The following is an 18,738-nucleotide window of genomic DNA, read 5'->3' as shown; positions in this document are numbered from 1 at the left end:
AAATCTCTGGCTGCTGGCTGACCGATCCCCGAACTATCAAAATCAAAACAACACCCAATCAACATTTGGGTCCCAATCCATATTCATAAATCCATTACTAAGGTAAATGACCAATTTACCCATCAGCTAGTTTGGACCAAGACTTAGGCCCAAACCATATGATCCACAAGGCCCAAATACCAAAAGCCACCCAAGGCCCAATCCATGGCCCAATTTTCCAAATTGGGACCAAACCCATTGTAGGCCTTCTCAAAATAACTATCAACCCAAAACCTGATGGCCAAACAAGGCCGAAGACAACCAAGTCCAAAATATAACCCAAACCGAAGCCCAACATGCAAAATCCCTCATGACTGAGTACGCGGGGCGTACTCAGCTGTACGATAAGCGTACTCGCTATTTGGCTTGTACGCTGCGCGTGCAGACTTTTACGCCCAAAGTACTCATCCATTAAGCCAAAACCCTTCTTAAGATCTTAATGCTCAAGACTAGGAGTCCAAACCACAGATCTACTTCTTAATGAACTTCTAGAACCATAAAGTCATTTACTTGATGACTTTGCATGCCCCAAAAGAACCAAACTTCAATATAAAGCATTATACTTTCACCAAATAGACACAATCTCATACATGGGCGATTCCAAACCCTAAAGGAGACAACTTTATGAATCTAGAACCTCAGAAACACCAAGAGTGGCAACTCATAGCTCCTGGAGTGGTATCAAACCATTAGATCTTATTCTTGGGACCAAAATGAACCAAAACTCATACATAATAGATCTAAGCCATCAATGAACAAGTTCATAGCTTTTTACCTCAAACAAGTTGGAAATGAAGCACATAATCAAGATCTACAAGCTCTTCCTTGATCCACAACCTTGCACCAAACTCCATCTTCTTATAAATGACCCAAAACACCAAGATGCACATAATGAGCTCAAAAATACCACCATGGAAGCTAAGGGACGATTTCTAGGGTTTTGGGGACTTGGAGGCTGGTAGAGAGGCCAACCCAAAAGACTTAATGTGCTTATATAGGGTATACATCAAAAATTAGGGTTTTTTCCTTTACCCCTCGTACGCCCCGTGTACTCCTCGTACACCTAGCGTATGAGGTCTCACACCCCCGATCAAACCCTCGCATTACGCTAAGCGTACACCACATTACGCCCAACATAATACGCTTCGCATCAGTACGCCCCGCGTACTCCCTAGGTATGCCCCGCGTACTAGGGTTTCCTCTTAAACCCTTAAGCACTCCGAAGGCCATAACTTCTTCGTTATAAATCCGATTCTGATGATCCTTATATCCATGAAAAGGTAACGAGAAGCTCTACACGTTAAGCAGCCCATACCTGCTTTAAAATATCTCGGACAAATATTCAATTCCATAAAAGCCCGAGCTGACATATTACCAAAATACCCTTTGGCTCCAAAGCACAAACCGAATACCCGGATCATCCAAATTACATCATCCACCCCCAAATACGCCCAAATCTCAATTCTTCAAGGGTCCCAAGTCTGCTAATGCTCAATCCTTGATCAGCACCCCGAAATGGGAAACGATTCGAAACAGGACGTTACAAATATTATATTTAAACTTTTAATATTTTTAATTTATTTTAAAATATCTATTTTGAGGAAAAAATTATTATTATAAAAAGTAAATTTTAATCAACTTTTTTTTTGTTAATTTAACATTTTTATTTAGATCTTATATTTAAACTTTTTAACTACTTAGAAAAAATAGGTTTTGAATATATTATAAAAATTATGTTTTGAATTTAACATCATATTTAGATTAACAAACTAACTATATTATAGTGAGAATAAAGAATGAAGATTGAAATTACAATAATATTGGATTTAATTTATTAACTTAAAAAGAAGTTGAAAAGTTGGGGGTTTCAAATGAATGTTGTTGAAAAAAAATGCTTCTATTATAAGTATACTAGGCGAATACCCGCGCGTTGCGCAGAATACAACAATATATTTGAAAATTTTACAAATATATGTTTTTTAAATATATAAGTGACATTGTTATTAGCTTTTATATAATAAATCTTATAATAAGTAGGTATAAACATTGTTTGTTTTGAATTATATGATATTGTAGATATCTTTTAAAATTATATAATCCTAAGTGTCTTAATGACGTCTACATGCAGGTTACTTATGAATAAAATTAAATATAAGATATGATTTAATGATATTTATAGTTGTTTTTATGATTAATTAATTTTAAAAAATTTATTTGCTTAAGATTTTAATTTCTATCATTGTAATTATTTAAAACATCAAAATTGTTTTTGTTTTTAAAGCCAACACTATAATTTTTGTATATAATTTTACTTTTAACTATTGTTGTTGTAAGTAATTTAAAATAATGTATTTCTAAACTCTTAATTATTTTAATTTGGTTTCAGAATTTTAACGTTTTTAAAATTTATTTGATGAATATTGTTAGTTTCTATGATTGTAGTTATTTAAAACAAAAAACATTGTTTTTGTTTTTAAAGAAAATATTATAGTTTTTTATATAATATTACCTTTAGCTATTCTTATTGTAAGTTATCTTTAAGCTATTTATTTGAAAATTGTTAATGATTATAAAAAACAGTTTCATGGTTTTTTTTTTAATTTAGGATTACAATTTAGGTTTAACACTATAACTTATAATATTTAACTATTTATAAAACAATCTCTCGATTTTTTTCAAGTTTAACTGAAATTTTAATTTAAGTTAATTGTTTAATATTATATTGAAATTAATAATTTAATTATTTTGCATCAACTCATAAATTATACAAATGTTGTGACTTTAAAATGATAATTGTTCATATACGCCAACATATTTAAACTAATTAGTTAATTATAATATGTTAAAAAGTTAAAGTCATAATTTTAAACTAATTAGTCAATCGTTTGAATGACTTCTACCCGCGAGTTACACATGAATAAAATTAAATATAATATATGGTTTAATGTTATTTATAGTTGTTGTTATTGTTAATTAATTTTTTAAAATTTATTTGCTTAATGTTTTAATTTCTATCATTATAATTTTTTAAAACATCAAACATTGTTTTTTTATTTTATTTTAAAGGTAAAATATAATCATTTATATAGATTTATTTTTAACTATTGTTATTGTAAGTTATTTTAAGCTATTTATTTGAAAACTTTTAACGATTATAAAAATATCTTTACGAAATATTTTAGTTAAATTGAGATTACAATTTGTTTTTACATTTATCACTACAATTTATCACTATAGACTATTTAGAAAATATTCTTTGGTTTTTTAAGTGAAACTGAAATTTATATTTAAGTTGATACTGTAATGTTATATTTAAATTAATAATTTAAGTATTTTGTCTAAACTGTTCAAAAGTTGTAGCTTTAAACTGATAATTGTTTACATACAACAACATTTTAAATCTAATAAATTAAGTATAATATATTAAAAGTTAAAGACATAACTTTATAAGTAGAAACTAATATATTATTTTAAAACTGAAATTTAGTTTATTTATGATTACACTTTAGGTTTGATATTTATTTAACTTTATTAACCAACTTATAATCATTATTGGAAAGACACTACAATTTATCACTTTTAACTATTTACAAAATATTATTTGGGTTGTTTAAGTTCAACTAAAATTTATATTTAAGTTGACACTGTAATGTTATATTTAAATTAATAATTTAAGTATTTTATACAAATTATTCCAAAATTGTATCTTTAAAATGATAATAGTTTACATCCAATACTATATTAAAACTAATAAATTAAATGTAATATGTTAAAAGTTAAAAAATCATAATTTTAGAAGTAGAAGTAAAGATATTATTTTAATATTAAAATTTAAATTATATATGATTACACTTTAGGGTTGATATTTATTTAATCTTATTAACCAACTTATAATTATTATTAGAAAGAAATTGAAAAGTCATGAGAGTTTCAAATGAATGCGATGAAAGGAAAAATGTTTCCTTTATAATATAGTATGATATGATATGATATATATATATATATATATATATATATATATATATATATATATATATATATATATATATATATATATATATATATATATATATATATATATATTAAAGCCAAATCATTATAATAGCATCTATTTATGGTCAATCAATTTAGATAGATGTATTTTAGGATCATATCATCTCAATGGTATGTATTCATATGTTGTGTGTGAATTTAGTTAGTTAATTGTAGTTTTTTATTTGATATATTTTTTAGCCATTGACATTGTTAATTAGAAAACAATTTAATTAAACATTTTTTTTATTTCGTTTATGATTAATTTCAAACATTAATTGTTTTTCCAATGTATCGTAATCTATTTTTTAATTTTACGTTGTTTAAGCTATTATTGTTATCATGTTGTTTTAAGAGAATAGTTATAACAATATTTATTTACTAATCATAGAAAAAACAATATTTGTTAATAAAATGAGAATTATAAACGTCTATTGGTGTTTAATTGTTAAGGAAATTAAGCATTTGGTTGAAAATACTTCATATACTACAACTGGATGAAATTTTAAGTTATTTATAAATAAAGTTAAAAATAATGCTAATTATTTTAAATGTTACCTGTCTTCATTTGTGTTGTACACCAAAAGGCAAAAATAGAAATGACAATCGCATTCCAATATTAAAAAAAAAATGTAAACATCTTAGAATTTCTTCTATATAAGTAGAACAAAGATAAAACTTTAAGAGAATAGTTATAACAATTTTTATTTACTAATTATAGAAAAAACAATATTTGTTAATAAAATGAGAACTATAAACATCTATTGATGTTTAATTGTTAAGGAAGTTAAGCATTTGGTTGAAAATACTTCATATACTACAACTGGATGGAATTTTAAGTTATTTATAAAAAAAGTTATTAATAATGCTAATTATTTTAAATCTTACTTTTGTTCATTTGTGTCGTACACCAAAGGGAAAAAATAGAAAGGACAATCGCATTCCAATATTAAAAAAATGTAAACATCTTAGAATTTCTTCTATATAAGTGGAACAAAGATAAAACTTGATAGCAAGACTTTTTCAAAACAAAGATAAAGCTACCTAAATAAAACAAATATAATTTTTTTTACTCTATCAGAACATAAACCATAAGGTTAAATGTTCATTTATGTTTAACGTGGATATGATGCATACAACAAAAAACACCAACAATCAAAGTATCGATCATTCTCATATGTTTCTTGCCTGTAAACACCATAAACACAAACTAAAATAAAATTAGGAATATAAAGTACAATTACAACCACCCATAAATGGAAACTAAAATATAATTATAAACATAAAGTTACCACAAAACAACCAATCGTGCACAATAATCTTCATATAACATAAACAAAATGATGATGTTAATTGATACGGAAATTAAGCATTTGGTTGAAAATACTTCACATACTACAACTGGATGGATTTTTAAGTTATTTATAAATAAAGTTATTAATAATGCTAATTATTTTAAATCTTACTTTTGTTAATTTGTGTCGTACACCAAAGGGCAAAAATAGAAAGGACAATCGCATTCCAATATTAAAAAAATGTAAACATCTTAGAATTTCTTCTATATAAGTGGAACAAAGATAAAACTTGGGTTGCAAGAATTTTTCAAAACAAAGATAAAGGTACCTAAATAAAACAAATATATATATTTTTTTACTCTATCAGAACATAAACCATAAGGTTAAATGTTCATCTATGTTTAACGTGGATATGATGCATACAACAAAAAACGCCAACAATCAAAGTGTCGATCATTCTCATATGTTTCTTGCTCGTAAACACCATAAACACAAACTAAATTACAATTAGGAATATAAAGTACAATTACAATCACCCATAAATGGAAACTAAAATATAATTACAAACATAAAGTTACCACAAAACAACCAACAGTGCACAATAATCTTCATATAACATAAACACAATATGTTTGCCATTATTTTAATCATGATAGTTTTTTTTTCAGCGCAACACACATGTTTTCGCCTAGTCTCAAATAATTTAGGTTTTTTATAAAATTGTTAATGTCATATATACACAACAAACTATTTATTTACTTTTTATAAAATAGTATTGATTTAGACAGAAAATCCGCATAGAAAATCTGTATATTAGTGACCAAATTATTTGTTTTTTTACAACATAGTATTAAAATAATAATACTTTATGAACAAAAGTTTTAGATGTTTACCTTACAATATATTTTTTTTAAAGTATAATTATATTTTCTGAACAAAGGTTGCGTTTGGCGCGCCACAACTAGCTGATAAGCTAGCTTATTTTTCGAGTTTTTCAAAGTTATCATGTTTGGCAAACCAAAAAGTAACTTATAAGCTAGCGTTTTAAAAGCTACTTAAACTAGCTTTTTAGGAGCTTTTTCAAAATTTTCCAAATATACCCTTAATTAATTATAAAAAACATATTCTTTTGAATGTCTATCTATGTAAATTTTTATATATTTCAGCTAGCTTATTAGTTAGTTTTATAAAACGTCATTTTTTATCAGCTAACTTTTTATATAACAGCTAGATTTTCAACTATCAGCTAGCTTTTCAGTTAACAGTTAGCTTTTCAGGTATTACGTCAAACATAGCCAAAAATAATTTATTACTCAACTATAACATTAAATCTGAGTTATATAAAATACTTTAAGGTATATATTTGTCGCTTTTGTATAAATGATTAAAGGTCTTTAAGTTTTTAAATTAAAAATAATCATACGAAACTTAATAAAAAGAAATCAAAATAATAACTATAAAAAAGAAAAAGTCTTCAACTTTCTTTGTCCGGTTAGAGAAACTTTGTTCAAGGGTTAGGACCGGAAGTTCTTCATATAAAGTAAGAACTTCATGGAGAACTAAATCAAACAAATTTATTTGTTGAAAAAAAACACCCTTAATGAACTCAGATTTATGTCATTAATATCGTATTTTTTAGTATAAGTCCTTAATATTTTAAGTTTAAAATAATTTTTTATTTAATAATATAAGTGTGAAACTTTCACAGGCATGCAATTTTATTTGACAGCACCCATAAAGAGTTAAAAAAAAACCAAGATTTGATTTAACATTTCAATAGCCAGCGACATCCATAAAAGAACAATACTATCATATCATATACTAATCATAAAACAATCTAAACAGGTAAATAACAAAATTTCATCACATGCTTCCCAAAAGAGATTATCTAATTGTAAAACAAAGTTTCATCATTGTTTTAAACTTTATTGATACAAAATTATAGTTTCATAACTTTTTTTTTTTTTTTTTTGCATTAATTTTGGTCCAAATTTTTATTTTCTAATTAGTTATCCTATGTATGTTTTTTATAATTATTTTATCAAAAAATATATATTTAAGACATTTGATTGTAAATTTAAATTTTGATAGAAATATCGTTATTCCAAACAATTGCAAATATTGGTAAGCAATCTTATCGAACTGGAATGTAGGAACATGGGCCCCTGCCCATTTAGTAACCAATGGCATGTGGACCCGACCCGAACTTCGAACTACATGAACCCCACCTCGGCACCTCTCCCTCTTCAAAAAACAAATTTCTTCTCTCACCTCTTCATCTCCCTCTCCTCTACTCTCTCCATTTTCTCTCCAACAATGGAACCACCATGGATGGATGACCTCGCCGATGACCTCCAGAGCATTAGTTTCAACTCCACAACCACCACTACAGCCACTGACATCAACCGTAGCACCAGCTCCGGTTCCGAAACCACTTGGACGACAGCTACCTACTCCGCTCGCCATAACCTCTCCACCACTTTCAAATCCACAGCTCCTTCTGGTAACCCCTGCTTAGACGCAATCCGGCTCGCAGGATCTGAATCCGGTGGTAATCTATCCCTCACTGACCTCCGATTCATCAACCGTATCGGCGCCGGTGACATCGGCTCCGTCTACCTCTCTGAGATTAAACGTTCTTCTTCTTCTTCCACCTCCTCCCCTGCTGTTTTCGCCGCCAAGGTGATGGACAAGAGAGAGCTAGCAAGCCGGAACAAAGAAGGTCGTGCGAAAACAGAAAGGGAAATTTTAGAGATGTTAGACCATCCATTTCTACCGACGCTATACGCGTCGTTGGAGTCACCGAAATGGTCGTGTCTGTTAACGGAATTCTGCCCCGGTGGTGACCTCCACGTTCTCCGGCAACGTCAGCCTTGTAAACGCTTCCCTGAATCCGCTGTCAGGTGCGCATTTCACCACTCTCCCTTCCAAATTGCATGAGCTCTAAATCTGTTTCATAAAATGATCCCATGTACCGCATGCCTAGCTATCAATCAATATTTCTCCGGCTATTTTATTTAAAATCCACGGCCAATAACGTCTCATGTGCTCCGGGACCACATATGGACCCCTGCTGGAGCATATGTTATGTCGTGGACTAACCCGCACTTGATCATTCAATTAACTTAAACGCATTGAGCTGTGAAGAAAGTAAATTTTTAACAGTATCATTGGTAGCGATTACACATGCTCGAGTCCACGTGAGTCCGTGTGCAATGTGCATATTAGAAAAGTCAAAACTTTTTCCGACTTGTTTATTGCCACGTGGGTCATAATTGCACCACTTGATCTAAACGTTTAAGAAATAGGTCCAGTCTATACCAAATTTACATAAATGCCATTTATGAACTGTCATATAGAAGTTAAATAGAGCCCAGTAGGGGCTCATTCAAATTCAAATATATATATATATATATATCATCATAAATTATCGTTCGTTGTCTATAATTTCTCGCATTAAAATTTTCCATCTAATTGGATCAGCATTTAAAAATGGCATCTGATTGATTTATATGTATAAAAGCTAAGGTTCCCGGATTTTGCGGTCGGGTAAGTTTGACCCGGAACTGCTTCCAGTTTTTTTGTTAATCGAAGTCTTTAATGGTTATCGTGCGATTTAAGAAAAGTGTCGTATTATAATGAATGAATGAATGAATCTCCAGGTTTTACGCATCGGAGGTGGTGGTGGCGCTCGAGTATCTACACATGTTAGACATCGTTTACCGAGATCTGAAACCCGAAAATGTTCTGGTCCGATCCGATGGTCACATCATGCTCACTGATTTCGATCTCTCTTTGAAATGCGACGGCTCTACTTCCACCCCGGCACAGGTCTTCTCCGATCACAACCGCCCAAATCCGCCGTCGTCAGCTGATCACTACGCCTTCGATCCACCCAAAGTTACTTCGTCTTCATGCATCCTTCCGAACTGTATAGTCCCTTCCGTCTCCTGCTTCAACCCTAGACGGAAACGGAAAACGAAGCTCGGGAATCAAAGAGGTGTGCAGTTCGTGGCGGAGCCGGTGGACGTCCGGTCGATGTCTTTTGTCGGGACACATGAGTATTTAGCTCCGGAGATTGTCTCCGGTGAGGGACATGGTAGCGCGGTGGATTGGTGGACGTTAGGGATTTTTATGTTTGAACTTTTCTACGGTGTTACGCCTTTTAGGGGGATGGATAATGAGCTTACTTTAGCGAATATCGTAGCTCGAGCTCTGGAGTTTCCGAAAGAGCCTGTGATTCCGGCGATGGCGAAGGATCTGATATCTCAGTTGTTGGTGAAGGATCCGGCGTGGCGATTGGGGTCGACGATGGGTGCGTCGGCCATTAAACAGCATTCGTTTTTTCAAGGTGTGAATTGGGCTCTGTTGAGATGTACAACACCGCCGTTTGTCCCGCCACCGTTTACTAACCGTGAGGTTGTGTCAGATGATAGTTGCTCCGACACGGCGGTGGAATACTATTAGCACCATTCCGGCAGCCAATTTTTGATCCTGGTTAGGGTGTTTGAATCGAGTTGCAGTTAAGATAAGAATTCACACACTGTGTACAGAATTTGGATCATCATGTGACTTGTCGTGGGGGGAAACTTTTGGAATCATATAGTTATAATTTCATCAAACTTTTGAAAACAACTTGTTTGAAGTAGCGGAACTATTTTTGTTCAAGGTTAATGAAGTTATTTAACTCGGATTATCTATTACAGTTAAATATTTATGTCTTTTAGTCGTTATTTATTAACTGATTAAACTTAAAACCGTATCATGTGGTCTATTTATTAACTGATTAAACTACATTGCTGATTTTGGTCCAGGCTTGGAGACAATTTTTTCTTCCGACTTCTAATCTTCATAACTTTTTTGTTTTATACCTTTCTATGGTTTTTATATCCATGCGAATGAGGTATATATATTCTATAACCTTATTAAGTCATTTCTCACTGACTTAATACGAGTTTTAATTGTTAAGTCAGAAAGTTGTCCCAAAAAAAATAAAATTTCTCATTTACCCTTTTAAACAAAATACATATGTCATGCATTTTTTCTCTTGAACTCTCTTATCTAATAACATCTAAGTGACTTAAACTCGTCTTGTCCATTTTCATGAAGTCACGACTTCATAAACTTAGTAAATTCTCCTAAATGACAATTTTGATCATTTGGTCAATAATTGACTAAAAGTCAAATATCTCCAAATTCTAGGTTCTTATAGGGACGGTTTTTGGAACTTCTTGGGGCGAATTTTGATGATTTTTGGAGGGTTTTGAAGACTTCTAATTATTGCAAACACTAGCAATTTCAATTTGTAAGCATTAAACATTTCTAATTTCATCTTTTTGTTTGATTTGTTTTTAGTCATGTGTGGCTAAAAAGCCTAGTTCTAGTTCTTGTTCAGAACATGTTAATCGTTTGATTTGATACATATGGCTTGTTGTTTTGTTTATGATTCTATTTTAGTAATTGTGTTCTTATTTTAACTAGAATCCTTGAATTTGATGTATGTTTGATTGACCACTTATATAAATTGAGTTCTTGTGTAGTTAATTAACTTTTAAGGCACCTAATCGTTCTATAAAGTTAATGTGAGGCAACAAGCAATATGATTTCTTATTGTAGAAGATATATCACATGTTTTCACACATCCGAGCATATGAGAAGAAATGAACATTATTGGGAAGCTTATACAAAACTTAATGCACTTTTTGAATACAATCTAAGAGTGTGTTTAGGTTGAATTAGTAAAGCTAGGTCTAGTCAAATAGTGTGTTTTTATTAGATAATTTGGCAAGCAAGAGGCATTATAGCATGTTAGTATCTTTCAGTACCAACATAGAATAGTAATCATGAATTGCACTGATGCACAATCAAGTTACATGACAACATTGAGAACTAGAATTGGAACCGTTTAATTCGTTGTTTACAAATCTATTTCATTTTCTACATGTTTTCAAAGTAGATTGTTATTTGCGTTATTCAACATTTTGCATACAAACTCCCTTTTTTGTAACCAAAGTACCTCACACAAAGTGGTATAGACTTTTGTCACATGTCTCTAAGGACCGACCCTTCTTGCGTTGTACTTCTTTTTAGTGCAATATAGTAGTGTTTTTCGAGTTTATTTCACCCTTATTATTTGTTGGGTTTGACATCCTAACAAATTGACACCGTTTTCGGAGACACGGTGTTACTAATTGTTTATGCATAGATCGTTTCGTATATGTAAATCTTTGCCAAAATGAAACGGAGATAGAAAAGACTACAAAGAGGTTATGGAATCAAGCAAAGCTTTAGAAGAGGCAACCGGATTTTGGGACTTCTTCTTCATTTACCCCACCGACCATTAACATTTGCGAAGACGTACCCCTCTCTAGTGCATTAGGAAAAAAACATAAAACCTTTCATTCTCACCTTAATCCTCCTCACCTAGAGATACCGCTCCACCTTCCTTACCTACTCATAGCGCTCCAGAATTTACATCTACAGAAGCCTCAATCCAAACTCCTACTAAGTCAGGAAATAATAACAACAATCTTCCACCAAATTCACCACCCGAAAGAACCCTTCACCAATGGGCTCAAAAACAAGTTACCCAACAACCTTTATGCATCACTTATCCAAATATGACTAACTTTGAACTAAAGTTCGGTCTTGTGCATTTACTCCCAACACTTTGAGGGGTAGAAAATAAGGATCCTTACAAGTTTCTCAAAGAATTCCATGTGGTTTGCTCTGGTATGAATCCGCATAATGTCACCGAGGATCAATCAAGCTTAGGGCATTCCTCTTCGCAATCCAAGACGGAGCCAAAGATTAGTTATATGACCTCCCATCGGGCACAGTCACCACATGGGTTGAGCTAGCACATATGTTCTTAGACAAATACTTCCTGGAGATGAAAAGCTTCAGGTCTATGGAGAAAAATTATTGGAATCAAACAACATAATAAAGAAGCCTTTCATGCATATTGGAAAAAATTCAATAAGTTATGGTTTCGTTGTCCGAAGCATGGGATCATAGAACACCAACTCCTTAATGCCTCAAGTGGAGCGTCTTTGTTTAATAAAATCACGACTGAAATCCATAATCTCATCAAAAATATGACGGAAGATTCTAAACATTCAAATCCAGATGAGGATTGGTATGTGGATACACCCTGGGGTGTTAAAGAGATAAATACTCCCCATATAGAAGCTCAACTTTATGAATTAACGAAGGAGGTCATGATGCTCACCAAAGACAAGGGTGTGCAACCTACATCTCATCCTTATGGAATTTGTACTCAAACCATGCATCCAATCGACATGTTACCTCAACTTCAAGAAGAAGATTATGAAGAAGCAAGAGCTTTGGGAGGCTATTCTAGGCCCAATCAAAGGAATTATGATCAACCCCGAGGCAATCAATGGTGGAATAAAAACCAAAACACAAGATTCCAACAAAGATCACCGCCCCAAAATCAACAAAGGTCACAATTTCCACCACAAAACTATCCACTAAGGTGGCCATACCCTCCATCTCCTCAACAAGCCGGTTAATCAAGCATGTCCTTAGAGGACATAGTGAAAAGCCTCGATACTAGCACTCAAAGCTTCCAACAAGAAACTAAGGCTAGCATAAAAATCTTGGAGCAACAAATGGAACAACTTGATCAATCCATAAATAGAATGGAATTGCAAGGAAAGTTACCATCCCAAACCAAGAAGCACCCAAAACACAATGCATGTGTTATTACCTTTAGAGATGGAAAAAGCTATGATGGCCCACTAATGTCGGTTGAAGAGGAGGAAGAAGAGTATATTGAAGTAAAGAAAGTTGTCAAGGAGGATGAAAAGAAAGACATTTCAAAGCCAAAGAAATTGATACTGAGGTGAAAGTCAGTCCAACCTCATTTCCTTCGAGACTAGCAATCACAAAAAGAGAGCGGGAAGATGATGAGATCATGGCAATGTTCTAAAAGGTTGAAATAAACATCCATCTTTTAGATGTTATTACACAAATTCCTAGATATGATAAGTTCCTTAAGGAACTTTGCACATATAGGAAAAAACTTAAATGAAATGAAACAGTAAAAGTAGGGGAAAATGTGTTAGCTGTGTTACAAAAATGGTTGCCCAAGAAATGCAAGGACCCGGGTTTATTCACGGTTCCTTGAAAAATACATGTTTGTGGGGATGTTAGAAAAACACACGGTCCGTAGGTCAAAACTCACGGTCGTGAGTTTTGACTGTGAGCTGACTTTGAGGTTCTTAAAAAAATCTGATGCACAATCAAAAATCCAAATCGCATGGTCCAAGACCAAAACACACGGTCTTGGATGACACCGTGTGTTGAGATCGTTGTTTTAAAGAAAACAACTCACGAGCAAAACTTGGAAAGCACAACCTAAGGTTAAAAATGTGTGACCTCACCTTCGAGCGTGCTTCAAGTTGTAGATCTCCCTTTTATCACTCTCTTTCCTTACGCACACCTCACGATTGTGTTAAGCTCTCGCTCTCTCTCTCTCTCTCTATACCCTCTCCAGACAAAAAACCTCTTAAGCCACATAAAACTTCAATTTTCGTTTAGTTTCTTCAATATTAAGTGACAAAGGTATGAAATTTTTGATTCCTAACTTCATCTCCATCTTCATATTGGTCGATTTCCACATGGAAATTCCAAAATTGGATATTCCATGAAAATCCTAGTTTTTTGTTTTGCAATTTTTGACTTAATTCTCGTGTAGGTTTCAAGATTAAGCTTGGGGAAGGGATTTGGAAGGAAGATTGGAAGTTTTTACCTTTGTTTGTGCACTTCACCATTAAAGAGATCAAGTTGTCTAGAGGTTGAAGATGAAGTGAAAAATTTAAGTAAACATAATAAGTCAAGCATTTTATTGCTACATTGCTTCTATATTTCATGTTTTATGCATAAATCTTAAGTTTGTTTGACTAGAATTGTTGAAAATTTGTGTGTGTGCTTAAAATAGTTGTACATATGTGCTTCAGCAGTGGTACTTTAGATTCGAATCACATTTTTCTATCATATACTTAGTTTGTTCACATCATGAGAAAACATAAGAATCCAAATGCGAAATCGATATACAAGTATAGTGTCACCACTATTATCCACCGTACTCCTACGGAGCGTGACCGCTACTGTCGTCTCAATGACTTCGAATATTCTCAACAACGATTTGTAGATTTTCCTACTCTTAGAGAAATAGGAGTTTATGATGGCGTCTATTGACATTTTAGCGATATCGGTTGGGAGAGTCTCCTCACTCTAGCACCAGTGGAATCATTTAAAAACATAACTCTTAAATTACTACAATGTTTAGATTTCAATGAAGACTCCAAGACACTCTCATTCTTTACTTTACAAATGTAATTTTTTTGTCTTTAGACGAGCTTAGTAGGTTTGTAGGGATTTCTATGGACAATACGTACGCTCCTCATAGGATTTAGGAGAGAAAAAAATAACATTTTTAAGCCAATGACTTTTGGAAGGAAATCTCAGGGCTGGATAGTTATGAGGCTCGAACCTCCAAAGTATCATAAACCATTCATCCAATCTTGAAGGTGACACTACGAATTATCGCTAATGTTGTCCTACCCTAATAGGAAGTTAGCAAAGCTGGTAAGATGGAGTTAGAAATTCTTTGGTGCATGGTCACGGGTCTAAAGAGGCTAAATTTTGGCGCCTTTGTTGCTTCTAAACTTCTCAAGATTTTCACTAGTGGCTCTGACCCTATTCACTGCGGCAGGATAATCACTTATATCACCACTCACTTTCCTTGTGCCATACTTTTTGAGGAGAAGCGTCCTAGTATTGAGAAAATAACGCAAGGATCCAATGTTATCACATCCACTGTCCTTGAAGCCTCACATTTCTTCCACAAAGAAAGTGGCGGTGGCTTTTCATGGCTAGTACAACAAAAGCCACATTTTCGAGCTCCTGATGGAGACTTCATCTTACTTCAGCTCTAGCAGGACATCCTTATACTCAGTGGTTACTGTCTTTAAATGCTCCTGCCGAGCCCTTTCCATGTGCTCCCCAGTGGATGGTCTTCGACCATGAAGATGAGACTCGGGCTAATCCCTCATTTCCAATATTCACTCTACCCTTCCAATGCATGGCATCTACTTCTATTGCCCCGGTGGATACCATACATTATATTTACACCCGTCAGACGGCTGGTTACCATGACATGTACATGGGGCGTTTTGATCTCATTAATCAAAATGTTGCTGACATCCACACTGATTTATCTGCGATCAATGTCTCCATTTAACTATTGACACAAACTGTAGAAAAGAACCATTCTGAAGTTATACAGTTCTTGTGGAGTTGGAACCCCTATGCTCAACCTTTTCCTCCTCATCCTTCCAATCAGTAGGTTGCCCTACCCCATCCAAGCATCGAGGACGATGCTTATGTTTAAGCTTGGGGATGGGTCTTAGTAGTCTTAAGTTCTTCATATATTTAATTTTAATAAATGTTTTTCAAAATTCCAAAAAGATTTAAACTTTCTTATTTTAAAATTTTTCTTTTCTGTATTCATTTTAAAACATCAAAAAAAGAGAAGATATTTTCATTTTTTTTTTCTTGTTCTTGCGTTCTACATTTTAAATCTTACAAAACCAAAAAGATTTTGTTTCTATTATTTTTAAAGTTTTTGCATTTCATTTTCCACATTGCGTCCAAACTTACAAAAACAACGGTATCATATCGATCAATCAATCATAAGGGATGTGAGTAGTTGACCGCCTTGAAGTCTAAACACATAAAAATTAAGAAATAAATAAATAAAATAAAATAAATTTACTCCTTAATTCGAATGTGTCTCGCACAAAAAAAGAATGATAAGCCTGAAGGCGTCCTCTTTAGTGATTAGAGGTGTGGGTTTGGTAACTCAAAACTAGACGGTAGATGATTCTCTGTGTTAATTATGGAGTAGGAGAAGGTAAAACAAGTTTTAAAAACATCGCGCACTTAAATACCTGATACTTAACGCCAACTCCAGTTTTAAAAGACCATACATCCATCCTTAGAATTTATTTCGGGTGGACCTCTTGAAAGTGGATTTCGTTGCATCCATCCGTGCACGTATCGTCTAAAGTATTGAAGACTCATTTGGCAATTGCACTTAAATCAGGCCAAATCTACACAATCAAGTATGACATTCAAGCAAGTGATTCAAGAACCAATAAATACACAAATGAAGAAATAATCCATGAGCCAAGTCTTCCACCAAAGATATTTAAAAGGAAACAAGTCAAACCAAATCAAGCAATCTAAAAAAGGGAAACTTGAAGAAGTGAAAGAACAAATTTCATCAATACAGGTTAATATGAGGTAACAAGCAATAGGATTTCTTATTGTAGAATATATATCACATGTTTTCACACTTACAAGCGTATGAGAATAAATGAACATTGTTGGGAAGCTAGTACAAAACTTAATGTGGTTTTTAAATACAATCTAAGAGCATCTTTAAGTTGAATTAGTAAAGCTAGGTCTAGTCAAAGAGTGTGTTTTGATTAGATAATTTGGCAAGCGGGAGGTATTAGAGAATTTCAGTATCTTTTAGTACTAACATACAATAGTAATCATGATTTGCATCAAGGCACAATCAAGTTAAATGACAACATTGAGAACTGGAATTGGAAATGTTTAATTCATTATTTAGAAAATTTTTCATTTTGTATATGTTTTCAAAGATATTGTTATTTACGTTATTCAACATTTTGCATACAAACCCCCTTTTTGTAACCAAACTACCTCGCGCAAAGAGGTATAGACTTTTGTCTTGTGTCTCTGAGGATCGGCCCCATACTAACGCATATGACAAATATTTGAAGATATTCGAAAAAACTGTTGGGGATTGTTGACATCAAGTACACACACTACTAGAAAAACAGCCTTTTACGAAGCGCAATGCGTGTCGTAAAACGCTTAGACGACGCGCAAATGCGTGTCAAGGAAGGCCCTGTCATAACGAGAGACGACACGCTTTTGCGCGTCGTCTATAGACGACGCGCATTTACGACACGCAGTTACGACACACTTTTACGACACACAATGCATATCAAGGAAGGCCCTGTCATAAAGGAAGACAACACACATTTGCGTGTCGTAACCTTACGACGCGCATTTAGGACACGCATTGCGTATCATTATAGCCCCTGTCATAAATGAAGATGACACGCATTTGCGTGTCATAAACTTCAGCAACCATTACAATATGCATATACTACGTGCCTTCGCGATACTCTTTTATGCATAATACAAAAATATAGAAAAAATATATATACCAAAACAAACAATTTCATCCAATAACATCATGTCAAAAAATTGTAATACATTGATATTAAAGGGATCTGATTGTACATTGTTATTAAGAGGTTTTCCCTAACTATATAACCTAATACTACATTGCTATAAAGGGGCACCTTCTTGTTTCAGTAACTCATCATCAAGTTGTCTAAAGAAGCTCTGAAACCCTTCATGTATCCAACCAATCATCATGTCTCTTAGCTTCAATATCAATCCCAACTGTTGATCAAAACAACACAGAAATCCTACACAATAATCATGTCAGTTGTACAATATCAATATCAACTAATTAATAATACACATGGTATGTATGAGAGTGGAATCAAAATGATCTACCAATAAGAGTTTTATACTGTCTTGAATCAAAGTACTTTTGGTGGCCTCAAGGGCAGCTCCCAAAGGATACTCCTTGCCTGTGCCATCTTCCTTTTGAATTTGCAGGAGAGTGTCTGGCTGTTCAAATCAGAAAAGAAAACCAACCAAACCATTACATTGCTGTGAATGTGTTCACCTAATGGAAAATTTTTTCAAACAGATCCACCATTGGGGAGAGAAGGAAATGGTGAATGTGCTTCTTGGGATGAATGATACAAGAGAGAGCCTTAATTTATACTAGAGCCTACCTCACTAAACAAGGAAAATACGTAACAAGAAAATATACACATTAACTTTACAACTAATTTATAGTCAATATACAATAAGAATTTAATGAAAAAATAAATTTCATGGTTGAGAAACACGTGACCGAGGCAAGCGGTGGACGCGTGTTCCAAGCTGATCCAAAAGCGCGGATGGGTAATTTTACCAACAAAAAGGGCATAACTGATGAAAAGTGGGCTAACCTTATTTTAGAAGACGGATCCTCAGATGAATCTGTTTGATGCTCTTGGCCACGACCACTAAAGACATCAGCCCATAACGAAAGAATATCAAACACCTGGTCTTCCATCTCCTGTACACCTCATGCAGCAGTTTTCAGTTTTCAGAATCAAGAATTACTATAATGCCACTGAAGAAGAATAACAGTTATACCTCCTTTGGCATGGAAGACAACAAG

General features: G+C 33.2%; 1 protein-coding gene and 1 long non-coding RNA gene across 2 annotated transcripts; one reads left to right on the top strand and one right to left on the bottom strand.

Annotated features, from left to right (window-relative positions):
• The first annotated feature begins 7,626 nt into the window (after positions 1 to 7,626).
• Positions 7,627 to 10,077, top strand: LOC145160672 (protein kinase G11A-like). The gene is made up of 2 exons (XM_079079953.1): positions 7,627 to 8,269; positions 9,029 to 10,077. The coding sequence occupies exons 1-2, from the start codon at positions 7,683 to 7,685 to the stop codon at positions 9,831 to 9,833; spliced, it is 1,392 nt and encodes a 463-aa protein (XP_078936079.1). The 5' UTR covers positions 7,627 to 7,682; the 3' UTR covers positions 9,834 to 10,077.
• Positions 10,078 to 17,639: 7,562 nt separating this feature from the next.
• Positions 17,640 to 18,236, bottom strand: LOC145156906 (uncharacterized). The gene is made up of 2 exons (XR_013736969.1): positions 18,018 to 18,236; positions 17,640 to 17,926 (listed from the first exon to the last, which is right to left on the bottom strand). It is a non-coding gene; the product is annotated as an uncharacterized LOC145156906 (long non-coding RNA).
• Between the last annotated feature and the right edge of the window lie 502 nt (positions 18,237 to 18,738).

This window comes from Lactuca virosa, chromosome 2 (genome assembly GCF_052849685.1).
Source record: "Lactuca virosa cultivar CGN04683 chromosome 2, Lactuca_virosa_CGN04683_v6, whole genome shotgun sequence".
NCBI lineage: Eukaryota > Viridiplantae > Streptophyta > Magnoliopsida > Asterales > Asteraceae > Lactuca > Lactuca virosa.
This window is presented reverse-complemented; position numbering and strand designations above follow the sequence as displayed.